The 12474-nt window shown below is 45.3% G+C and overlaps 1 protein-coding gene across 2 annotated transcripts in view; it reads left to right on the forward strand.

Annotated features, from left to right (window-relative positions):
• The first annotated feature begins 11088 nt into the window (after positions 1 to 11088).
• DCT (dopachrome tautomerase) overlaps positions 11089 to 12474 on the forward strand; it is a 47275-nt gene continuing 45889 nt past the window's right edge. For both annotated transcript variants that reach the window (XM_063425793.1, XM_063425786.1), the window contains exon 1: positions 11089 to 11692. In XM_063425793.1, coding sequence (XP_063281863.1) covers positions 11398 to 11692 — 295 coding nt within the window. In that variant the 5' untranslated portion in view covers positions 11089 to 11397. The remainder of the gene's footprint in view (positions 11693 to 12474) is intronic.

Here is a 12474-nt window from a genome sequence, read left to right on the forward strand (position 1 = left end):
ATACTAAGTAAAGATTACTTAGTATTAGTAAATTATGCCCCTACTCGCTATACCGCGAGTAGGGGCATGTCTAGTAAACCTGTGGCTGCTCACTGTTAAAAAAAAAAAAAAAAGACCCCCCCCTCCCGGCCCCAACCCCTGAGCGGCGGGTGGGGGCCCTAATGTGAAATAATGTCCTCCCCCCGGGCCCCCACCCCTGAGCGGCGAGTGGGGGCCCTAAATCAGAATAAGAGGGGTGGGACCTAATGTCCTTCCCCCTGGCCCCCACCCCTGAGCGGCAAGTGGGGGCCCTAATTCAGAATAAGAGGGGGGGACCTAATGTCCTCCCCCTTGGCCTCTACCCCTGAGCGGTGGGTGGGGGCCCTAAATTATAATAAGTGGGAGGACCTAATGTCCTCCCCCTGGCCCCCACCCCTGAGCGCTGGGTGGGGGCCTTAATCCAAATAAGGAGAGGACCTAATGTCCTCCCCCCTGGCCCCCACCCCTGATTAAGTAGATTAAGTAACCAATCAGAGTGTTATGAGTCAAATTACACAGCGTGGGAAAATTCCAAAGAACTTTTCCATGCTGTGTAAAATGACACAGAGCACTCTGATTGGTGGATTTCAAACCAACCAATCAGAGTGCTGTGACAGTTAAATGTAGAGACCCATCAGAGTGCGCTGAGCCCTCCATGGGTGAAGATAGATTATTTTTTTTATTTATTTTTTTAATTGCGGCGGTTATTATGGATTTTTTATTTGGCCTTTTTTGGGGCTGAAAAAAGAAGATTTTAGAAGAAAGAAAACATTGAATGGAAAGTTTTATTTTTTGTACAGATACTTATTTTTAGGGTGAGGGGGGTAGGTAGGGGGTTAATTTTCTTTTGGGGAGGGGGTGACTAGGGGTTTGGGGACCCCTAGTCACCTGGGGGGTAAACTTTTTTTTTAGGGCCCCCACCCGCCGCTCAGGGGTGGGGGCCGAGGGGGAGGACAATAGGCCCCCCTTATTAGTATTTAGGGCCCCCACTGCTCAGGGGTGGGGGCAAGAGGGGAGCACCTTAGGTCCCCCCCTTATTAATATTTAGGGCCCCCACCCACCGCTCAGGGGTTGAGGCCAGGGGGAGGACATTAGGTCCCCCCCTTATTAGTATTTAGGGCCCCCACCCAATGCTCAGGGGTGGGGGCCAGGGGGAGGACATTAGGTCCCCCCCTTTATTTTACTGTAGGGCTCCCACCCACCGCTCAATTTTTTTTTTTTTTTTTTTTTTTTTTTTAACAGTGAGCAGCCACAGGCTGAAGTGCCGAAGTTCCGAAGTTGCCGAAGTTCCGAAGTGTTAAAGTCCCGAATTTCGGAAGTCCCGAATTGCAAAAGTCCCGAATTTCGGAATGCCGAACCGAACCGAAATTTTTTCCCATGCACATGCCTAGTTCACACTTACTAAATATCATGTACCATTTAAAACAAATGGAGTTCAATTAGGCATATAAGTTAGTAGACATGTGCAATTTGTTTCGATCCGAATTTAAATTCGGCCAAATTTTGGCAATTCGGACATTCGGATGCTTCCGAATGTCCGAAAAGTGGCAAAACAGGATAGGGAGGGAAAATTAAGGGAATGATGACAGGAATCTAAGCCTACTCCTAACCCTAGCCATAAACCTACCCCTAACCCTACAAGGATTATGGGTATGGTTAGAGGAAGGTTAGGGTTAAGGTTAGGGGTGAGGTTAGGGTGGGGTTAGAGTTAGGGCTTAGGGTTAGGGGTAAGGGTAAGGTTAGGGGTAGGAAAGTGCCAAAGTCCTGGATTTCAGAAGTGCTGAACCGAATTTTTTGCATAAGTGCACATCCTTATAAGTTAGAGTAACACATTCAGTGCCATTATATGAGCCATCAGTGGATATTTCCCTTCTGTATGGTTGTATTTACATTGTTTGCATATTATCACTGTAATCTCAAAGAAAAACTATAGTATTAAGAATAGAAACCTGTATTCCGAACACATGTTTAAATTCAGATCCCCATACCCCCCCATTTCACCTGGAAAAAAAATTAAAATACCTTTTTTCCTGTGCAGAGACTTCCTTGTTGCTGCTGCCTGCGCCACATCCCGGAATGTCATTGATGATACTTCTCTTCCTGCTTCTTCTTAAATTCAATGCTCCTCATAACATTGAGGTGTGCGGTTGCCCAATCAAGTGCCTCTCATAGGAAAGCATTGATCGCAACGCTTTCCTTTGAGCAGCATTTGATCATATGACAAAGTGAAACCAAGATATTGCTGCAGAAGCGCCTCTTGTGGCTGTCTAGAAGACGGCCACTAAAGGCGTGTTTAACTTTGTAAAAAAAAAAAAAAAAATACCACAAAAGGGCTGCTGCACCCACATTATTTCATTTACTTGATTGAGGTGAAGTGGCCTGGGTGAATTTAATGGTCCTTAAAAGGACACTATAGACACCAAAACAACTTTTGCACAATGAAGCAGTTTTAGTGTACAGATCATGCCCCTGCAGCCTCACTGCTCAATTCTCTTGTATTTAGGAGTTAAAATCACTTTATTTATACAGACCGAGTCACACCTCCCTGCATGTGTCTTACGAAACCTTCCTATATACATCCTGTAAAGAGTCATCTAATGTTTACACTTCCTTTATTCCGAATTCTGTTTTATTTAGAATTTTTATCTCCTGCTCTGTAATTAGCTTGCTAGACCCTGTAGGTGCCTCCTGTATGTAATTAAAGTTCAATTTTCAGAGCAGGAGATAAACACTTTTATAGTAAATTATGTCTGATTAAAAAGGAAACCATGTGTGACTAGGGATGCATAAACAGAAACAAACGTGATTTAAATCCTAAATGGCAGATAATTGAGCAGTGAGACAGAAGAGCATGCTCTATATACCAAAACTGCTTCATTAAGCTAAAGTTGTTTTGGTGACTATCGTGTCCCTTTAAATGAAGGGTATGCTCAATGTTCTACCCTTTCAGGGTTAGTCAATAAACACCAAATGTTAACCAATTACATATAAATGGAAAAATGAAGAAAAACTACCCAAGTTAAGAAAAGGGTTACACTTTTATAGAACAATCTATGATGTGAAAAAGAAAGTACAGTACTCAAGGTTTGGTACCTATGCACACTGAAGAGGTTCTGTAAAGTGAGTAACAATATTTGTGAGCGAGTGAGTGAGTTTTTTGAGAAAGTTTGGAAATTTAATGTTAAGGGGAGTTTACAAATTAGGCAAAGAATTTAGGTCACCCCAAGCACCACTATCCCTTCACTGATTTGAAGTGGTCATGGTGCCTGGAGTCAGTATGTGCAGCGTTTCTCTATGAACATACAGAGTTTTAATCCGTCTGAAGCCAGAAGTGTAACTCCACGTTTGGACGCAACATTGAGGCATTACTAGCCAACTCAGAACCAGAATTCTGGGCTGGTTAATGTGAATTAAGTGCAAATTTGTAATCTGACTCTGTGCCACCCATATCCTCCCTACAGTCAATCCCCACTCATATGTCTATCCCCAGCGAGGGGGAGTGATGTCAGCCAATAAAGTTCAGATTGCAGGGAGAACATTGCCTCGGCGTGGGAACAGAGGTAACTTTTAGCTTTCTTCTTTTTTCTAACTCTAAATCTAATACTAAAGTTAAAGATGCCAAAAGATGCAGTGTGCAATAATACCTTTTTACAGCTGGACTAATACGGCTAATCCAATCTACACTAAAGTTAAGAGTTACAGCATTTGCCTGTTTAGGCTTACAACGCCCAATAAGGCATTGCTATTAGTCCCCACCCCCAAAACGCAAAAAAATAAAGTTCAAACTTACCTGCAGTTCAATCCCATGCAAAGCCCACTGCCCTGATCTCCCTGTCTGACTTCATAGGGGGCTTTGTGAGGTTTAATCAAAGAAAAAAATTATTAATTAAGCAGCGGTGTAAGCAGTGGCGTACTAAGGGGAGGGCGGAGGGGACGGTCCGCCCCGGGTGCCACTTACTAGGGGGGTGCCCGGGTCAGACTGTGTCGGGTCCTGGGTCACTGACCGAGGACCCGACACCAGGAGGGGGCCCGGCGGCTTGCTCGATATGTCTCCGTGTGCGATGCCCCTCCTGCGCCATTCGCAAACACCGGTCTGCAGCTCTGCACACTATGTGTCTCGCGAGATCCGATCAATCAGAGCGTTGCCGCAGGTTACCACGGCCACGCTCTGACTGGGTTTCGCGAGATTCATGGTCTGCAGCTCTGCACACTGCGGAGCTGCAGACCGGATTTCACCACCGGATCACCAGGAAGCCCACACTGGACCACCAGGGAATTAAATAAGATATTTAGTCCCTTCCCTCACATCATCACCATCACTCCCTCTTACCATCACCCCCTCTCCCTCACACCATCACCCCCTCTCACCATCACCCCCTCCCTCACACCATCACCCCCTCTCCCTCCCTCCATCACCCCCTCCCTCTCATCACCTCCCTCCCTCCCTCTCACCTCCCTCCCTCTCACCAACACCCCTCCCTCACATCACCCCCTCCCTCTCACCATCACCCCTCCCCCTCTCACCATCACCCCCTCCCTCTCATCACCTTCCTCCCTCTCACCATCACCCCTCCCCCTCTCACCATCACCCCTCCCTCTCACATCACCCCCTCCCTCTCACATCACCCCCCTCCCTCTCACCACATCACCCCCCTCCCTCTCACCATCACCCCCTCCCTCACATCATCACCCCCTCCCTCACATCATCACCCCCTCCCTCTCACCATCACCCCCCTCCCTCTCACCATCACCCCCCTCCCTCTCACCATCATCCCCCTCCCTCTCACCATCACCCCCCTCCCTCTCACCATCACCCCCCTCCCTCTCACCATCACCCCCTCCCTCTCACCACCCCCTCCCTCTCACCACCCCCTCCCTCTCACCATCCCCTCCCTCTCACCAACCCCTCCCTCACAGTATTACTTCCCCTGCCTCACACCATGACCCCCCTCTCACCTTCCCCCCTCCCTCATACAATCACCCTCTTCCCTCACACCATCACCCCATCCCTCACAGTATTACCCCCTCCCTCCCACCATTATCCACTATACAAGCACACACACTGCATCCACTACACAAACACACACACACTTATACATGTGTATCTGTGTATCTATATGTCTGTGTATCTGTATGTGTCAGTGTGTGTATGTGTATCTGTATGTGTGTGTTTGTATCTGTGTGTCTATCTGTATGTGTGTCAGTGTTTGTCTGTATGTTTGTATGACTGTGTTTCTACGTAACTGCATGTGTGTGCGTATGTGTCTGTGTGCCAGTGTGTGTATATGTAAGCATATGTATGTATGTCTATGTGCATACATCTCGCCAACACTTTCGCCAACACTACACACAAATACAACCCTGCATCCAAATGCCAAAACTACATAAAAACACACCACCATATTCAAAAACCATACTACAGAAAAATGCACGCCTGCATTCAAATGCCAATACGTGCAAACACACTTGTACATTCACTCACACATACTCCACAAAACAGATGCTTACATTCAAACACACAAAGTGCTAAATATATATACATATAAAAAAAAATGCAAACACTGCTCAGTGCTCAATACATGTAAAAAATGTGTCAGTGTTTTTAGACATTTTTAAGCTGGGGGTTGCCAAATATAGGATACGCCGCGGGTGCAAAATGCTCCAGGTACGCCCCTGGGTGGGAAGGAAAAGCGATCTTCCCCTTGCAGGTGCTCTGCACAGATTTGACATTAGGCTACCCGGAGTTCTTGGCTACCAAAGTCATGTGTGCCAGGGGTGTAACTAGCCCCCAGCACAGTAGTGCAAATATAACTAGCCCCCAGCACAGAATGTGCCGTGTTTCAAGCAGAAATACTGCACACCAAGACTCTTACCACCATAACCACTTCAAATCACTGAAGTGTTTATGGTGCTTGGAGAAACTCTTTAACATGACTTTATTCTAACCCTAACATCAAGTGTCGAATCTCTTTAAATGAACACTATAGTCACCTAAATTACTTTAGCTAAATAAAGCAGTTTTAGTGTATAGATCATTCCCCTGCAATTTCACTGCTCAATTCACTGTCATTCACTGTTTTTAGATACATAAATGAGAAAAGAAAAGTAAAACAAGGATTAGTTAGATTAAAAACAAAAGAAGGAAGGTATGTAGATGAGGATAAAGGTCTAGCTGACTGCCTCAATGAATATTTTTGTTCGGTATTTACAGATGAAAATGAAGGAAAGGGACCTCAGTTAAGAAAAAGGATAAATGAGTCATTTATTACACGTGAGTTTACAGAGGAAGAGGTTCTATTTCAACTGTCAAAAGAAAAGACAAATAAGTCAATGGGACCTGATGGAATACACCCAAAGCTATTAAAAGAGCTTAGTGGTGCACTAGCAAAACCATTAACAGATTTATTTAACCAATAATTGTTAACAGGAGTAGTCCCAGAAGATTGGAAGTTAGCGAATGTTGTGCCCATTCACAAGAAAGGTAATAGGGAGGAGTCGGGCAACTATAGGCCAGTAAGCCTTACTTCAGTAGTGGGGGAATTAATGGAAACCATGTTAAAGGATAGGATTGTTAAACATCTTAAATCACATGGATTTCAAGATCAGAGACAACATGGGTTTACTTCAGGGAGATCATGCCAAACTAATCCTATTGATTTTTTTGATTGGGTAACTAAAATTATAGATCAGGGTGGTGCAGTAGACATTGCTTACCTAGATTTCAGTAAGGCTTTTGACACTGTTGCACATAGAAGGCTTATCAATAAACTACAATCTTTGAGTTTGGATTCCAATATTGTTGAATGGGTAAGGCAGTGGCTGAGTGACAGGCAACAGAGGGTTGTAGTCAATGGAGTATATTCGAAGCTTGGGCTTGTCACCAGTGGGGTACCTCAGGGATCTGTACTTGGACCCATTCTCTTTAAGATTTTTATTAGTGATATTGCAGAAGGTCTTGATGGTAAGGTGTGTCTTTTAGCGGATGATACTAAGATATGTAACAGGGTTGATGTTCCAGGAGGGATAAGCCAAATGGCAAATGATTTAGGTAAACTAGAAAAATGGTCAGAGTTGTGGCAACTGACATTTAATGTGTATAAGTGCAAGATAATGCACCTTGGACGTAAAAACCCAAGGGCAGAGTACAGAATATTTGATAGACTCCTAACCTCAACATCTGAGGAAAGGGATTTAGGGGTGATTATTTCTGATGACTTAAAGGTAGGCAGACAATGTAATAGAGCAGCAGGAAATGCTAGCAGAATGCTTGGTTGTATAGGAAGAGGTATTAGCAGTAGAAAGAGGGAAGTGCTCGTGCCATTGTACAGAACACTGGTGAGACCTCACTTGGAGTATTGTACGCAGTACTGGAGACCGTATCTTCAGAAGGATATTGATACCTTAGACAGGGCCGGCGCGTCCATAAGGCGGCACAGGCGGCCGCCTTAGGGCGCACCGGCTCTGGGGGCGCAAGATTTCGGTGACCGGCAGGAGGGAAGCGCTCCCTCCTGCCAGGTCACCTTCTGGACCCCCGGCGGGCGGCAGCGTTCTAATGAGAGGCGGCGAGGGAGCTCTAACCTGTCTGCTCTGCTCCCTCGCGCGCCGTGTGCTGATTCTGCGGGAGCCGGAATATGACGTCATATTCCGGCTCCCGGCATCAGCAGACAGCCCGCGAGGGAGCAGAGCAGACAGGTTAGAGCTCCCTCGCCGCCTCTCATTAGAACGCTGCCGCCCGCCGCACTGAAGCCCCACTGGACCCCAGGGACACATCCACACCAGCTCTCCAGGTAGGGAGGCTGGGTGGATATTTATTATTAATTTGTGTGTGTCTGAAAGTGTATGTGTGAGTGAGTGTGTGTGTGTGTCTGAAAGTGTATGTGTGAGTGTCTGTGAGTGTGTGTGTGTGTGTGTCTGAAAGTGTATGTGTGAGTGTCTGTGAGTGTGTGTGTCTGTGTATGTGTTTGTGAGTGTGTGTGTCTGTGAGTCTGAAAGTGTATGTGTGTGTGTATGTGTTTGTCTTTGTGTGTGTGTGTGTATGTGTGTGTGTATGTGTCTGTGAGTGTGTATGTATGTGTTTGTCAGTGTGTGTATGTGTTTGTCTTTGTGTGTGTGTCTGTATGTGTTTGTCTGTGAGTGTGTGTGTGTGTGTGTGTGTGTGTGTATGTGTTTGTCAGTGTGTGTGTGTGAATGTGTTTGTCTTTGTGTGTGTATGTGTTTGTCTTTGTGTGTGTGTCTGTATGTGTTTGTCTGTGTGTGTGAGTGTGAGTGTGTGTATGTGTATGTGTCTATGTGTATGTGTTTGTGTGTGAGTGTATGTGTTTGTCTGTGAGTGTGTTTCTGTGTATGTGTTTGTCTGTGAGTGTTTCTGTGTGTGTGTCTGTGTATGTGTTTGTCTGTGAGTGTGCGTGTCTGTGTGTATGTGTCTGTGTGTGTCTGTGAATGATTGTATGAATGTGTGTGTCTGTCAGTGTATGAGTGTGTCAAATCAGTGAGAGTATGTTTGTGATTGAGTGTGTGTCTGTCAATGAATGAGTGTGTGTCAGATCAGTGAGTCTGTGTCTGTCAGTGACGTCTGTGTGTTTGTCATTGAGTGTGTGTGGCTGTTAGTGTGTATACACCACTGAGTGTAGCGTGGCGGAGCGGAGCGCAGTACAGGAGCTTCTGTTTCCTGTACCTGGCCAGACTGAGAGGAGGTGCTCACTGAGAGAGCACTTCCTGTCAGTCCAGCCAGGTACAGAAAACTGAAGCTCCTGTAGAGGGTCTGCTCCGCAATGCTACAAGACAGGTAGGAGGCACACCAGGAAGGGGAGTGTGACCGCTAAGAGGGTGGGGGTTGCACAAAGGGACAGAGAGGGGAGAGGAGAGAAAAACCAAGAGACAGGGAAAGGAGGGGGGAGGGGAGAGGAACACTAAGGGACGTGGAAGAGGGATGGGCTGGTTAGGAGGCACATAGGTGAAGATGTTAATTTTAGAGGGGGGGGGGGAGGGGGGCGGAAAAATGCATATTCGCTTATGTACCCAAAAATCCCTGCACCGGCCCTGACCTTAGAGAGAGTTCAAAGAAGGGCTACTAAACTGGTTCATGGATTGCAGGATAAAACTTACCAGGAAAGGTTAAATGATCTTAACATGTATAGCTTGGAGGAAAGACGAGACAGGGGGGATATGATAGAAACATTTAATTATATAAAGGGAATCAACACAGTAAAGGAGGAGACTATATTTAAAAGAAGAAAAACTACCACAACAAGAGGACCTAGTCTTAAATTAGAGGGCCAAAGGTTTAAAAATAATATCAGGAAGTATTACTTTACTGAGAGGGTAGTGGATGCATAGAATAGCCTTCCAGCTGAAGTGGTAGAGGTTAACACAGTAAAGGAGTTTAAGCATGCGTGGGATAGGCATAAGGCTATCCTAACTATAAGATAAGGCCAGGGACTAATGAATGTATTTAGAAAACTGGGCAGACTAGATGGGCCGAATGGTTCTTATCTGCCGTCACATTCTATGTTTCTAAATCACTTTGTTTCTGTTTATGCAGCCCTATCCACACCTCCCCTGGCTATGATTGACAGAGCCCGCATGAAAAAAAAAACTGGTTTCACTTTCAAACAGATGTAATTTACCTTAAATAATTGTATCTCAATCTCTAAATTGAACTTTAATCACATACAGGAGGCTCTTGCAGGGTCTAGCAAGCTATTAACATAGCAGGGGATAAGAAAATCTTAATTAAACAGAACTTGCAATAAAGAAAGCCTAAATAGGGCTCTCTTTACAGGAAGTGTTTATAGAAGGCTGTGCAAGTCACATGCAGGGAGGTGTGACTAGGGTTCATAAACAAAGGGATTTAACTCCTAAATGGCAGAGGATTGAGCAGTGAGGCTGCAGCGGCATGTTCTATACACCAAAACTGCTTCATTAAGCTAAAGTTGTTCAGGTGACTATAGTGTCCCATTAACTTTAACCCAAGATGTATTAACTCCTGGTGCTACAGCACTTTGTTGTTCCACTACATAAGATAACCAATTTCTATAGGTAATCAGCTTTAGCGGGACATTGGATGGTCAAATCAGGACACAAGTTCAATGTTTGTCGCCACGTATCATGTATAGTTCATGAAATAATGCATGGCTGGTTACTTATGTTTTATTTAAAGGACCACTCTAGTGCCAGGAAAACATACTCGTTTTCCTGGCACTAGAGTGCCCTGAGGGTGCCCCCACCCTCAGGGTCTCCCGCCCGGCTCTGGAAAGGGGAAAAACTTACCTTTTTCCAGCGCTGGGCGGAGAGTTCTCCTCCTCCTCTCCGCCTCCGTTCTGCCCCGTCGGCTGAATGCGCACGCGCGGCAAGAGCTGCGCGCGCATTCAGCCGGTCGCATAGGAAAGCATTTACAATGCTTTCCTATGGACGCTTGCGTGCTCTCACTGTGATTTTCACAGTGAGAATCACGCAAGCGCCTCTAGCGGCTGTCAATGAGACAGCCACTAGAGGCTTTGGGGGAAGGCTTAACCCATTAATAAACATAGCAGTTTCTCTGAAACTGCTATGTTTATAAAAAAAAAAAATGGGTTAACCCTAGCTGGACCTGGCACCCAGACCACTTCATTAAGCTGAAGTGGTCTGGGTGCCTAGAGTGGTCCTTTAACTCCACTGCCTCTTTACACTAAATTGAGAATTGTGGATCAAGGGAAATCCATGTTTTAGATTATATTAAAAAATTTAAATCTGATCAGGAATTCCTAACAATTCCTAGTTTAGTCACTAAATTCTTTTAAGCGCCAAACGTCTTCTTTGTACCTTGGAGGAGTTAATAGCACACTAAGACAATTATACTCATCTTGCCAGTAACCATTTATGAACATTTTGCTTTGTAGTAAATGCTCTAAGGAATGTTTAGAACTTCCAGGCACATGATGTCCATCTCCCACTCCACACCAGGCACATCCATTCTTTTCCTTGTCATATGCTCTGCACGAGAATGCCTTCATCCCTAATCCCACTCTCCCCAGCAGCACCCCCAGTGTGTATATAAATAATCCCGGTGCTGGGCTACTCGCATAGGGACAGAAGACCAGTACAAACTAATGAGTTGCTAGGCATGGGTCACACAGCTGCTTTATGAGCAAGGGAGTTGGAATTGGGATCTTTATAATGACTAGTAAATCAGTTATACAGTCTGAACCTGAGATTAAGTGAGGAGTAGGGATTATATAGCATATAATTTGGAAATTAGCTTAATAAGCGTGGAAAACAAGAGGCGTGGAGTTTGTCCTCCCAATATTAAGGTGTTAATTGAGTGGGATTGTAGCTGTCTGCAGTTGGAGTGTTACTGCAGCCGGTGGGGGTATTGCTCTGCAGTGAGTGTGAGTACAGTATATGATGGGTTCCTGGAATGTGGCTACTGTGCTGCTGGTGGCCGTGTCCTGTATCCAGCTGGCCCAGGCTCAGTTCCCCCGGGTGTGTATGACTGTACCCACGTTGGTGGCCAAGCGGTGCTGCCCGGCCGCGGGCTCTGATCCGGCCAATGAGTGTGGCACCTTGCAGGGGAGGGGGCAGTGTGTGAACGTGGTAGTGGATGACCGGCCGTGGAGCGGACCGTATACTCTGCGCAATGTGGATGACCGGGAGCGCTGGCCGCTCAAATTCTTCAACGCTACGTGCAGGTGTGCAGGTAAGTGCTCTACAGGGGAAAACTGGGGAGGGGCCATCTCTGCCGGGCTACCATACCACGTTTGGACCACACCGAGGGCAACCAAGAGCAGGAACTTTTTGCTTAAATATATTCTAAAGTGTCAGTTCGCTGCCCCAAACTCAGTGATCGCGGCTTCTTATTGGTACATGAAATATGAATTAAACTCTCAGGGGGTTATATATTTAATTGAAATGTGTTGGGAATTCAAAGTGACTTTCAAAGTTAAGGCCAAAGTAGTTGAACTGGAAGCATTGCTGTCTTGGGTATTTCTTTTTCCAGTTTAGCTACTTTTGGTGATCAATATGAAAAACCTTTTGAATTCCTGACAATCCCTGACAGAGTATTTTTATGTGTAGGCAACATTTTGAAATGGAGACAGGAACTGTGAATGTTAGGCTAAAACGGCCCAGGTACTGAGTTTGTGGATGGTTCTAGCTCTTATATTTGTCTTAAAACTTGTAATTCCTTGACGAAATAATTCAAAATTTATCTTGAAATAAAATATATATATATATATATATATATAACATGGGGGGTGGTTGCACTCACCTGAACATGCTTAAATGGGGTGCTGCTGGGGGCCACATTATACAATACACAAGATCCAGCGCACTCTCCTATCTACTAAACAGCAACTTCAATGTTGACAGATTTTTAGTTTTTAAAAGTTTTTTTTTTTTTTAAAAACACCTAATCTAGGCAAAAAATATAATGAGGATTTAGTTACATTATATGATCATACATTGCATAAGCCTGCCACA

The sequence above is a fragment of the Pelobates fuscus genome, chromosome 1, assembly GCF_036172605.1.
Source record: "Pelobates fuscus isolate aPelFus1 chromosome 1, aPelFus1.pri, whole genome shotgun sequence".
In the NCBI taxonomy this organism is placed as follows: Eukaryota; Metazoa; Chordata; class Amphibia; order Anura; family Pelobatidae; genus Pelobates; species Pelobates fuscus.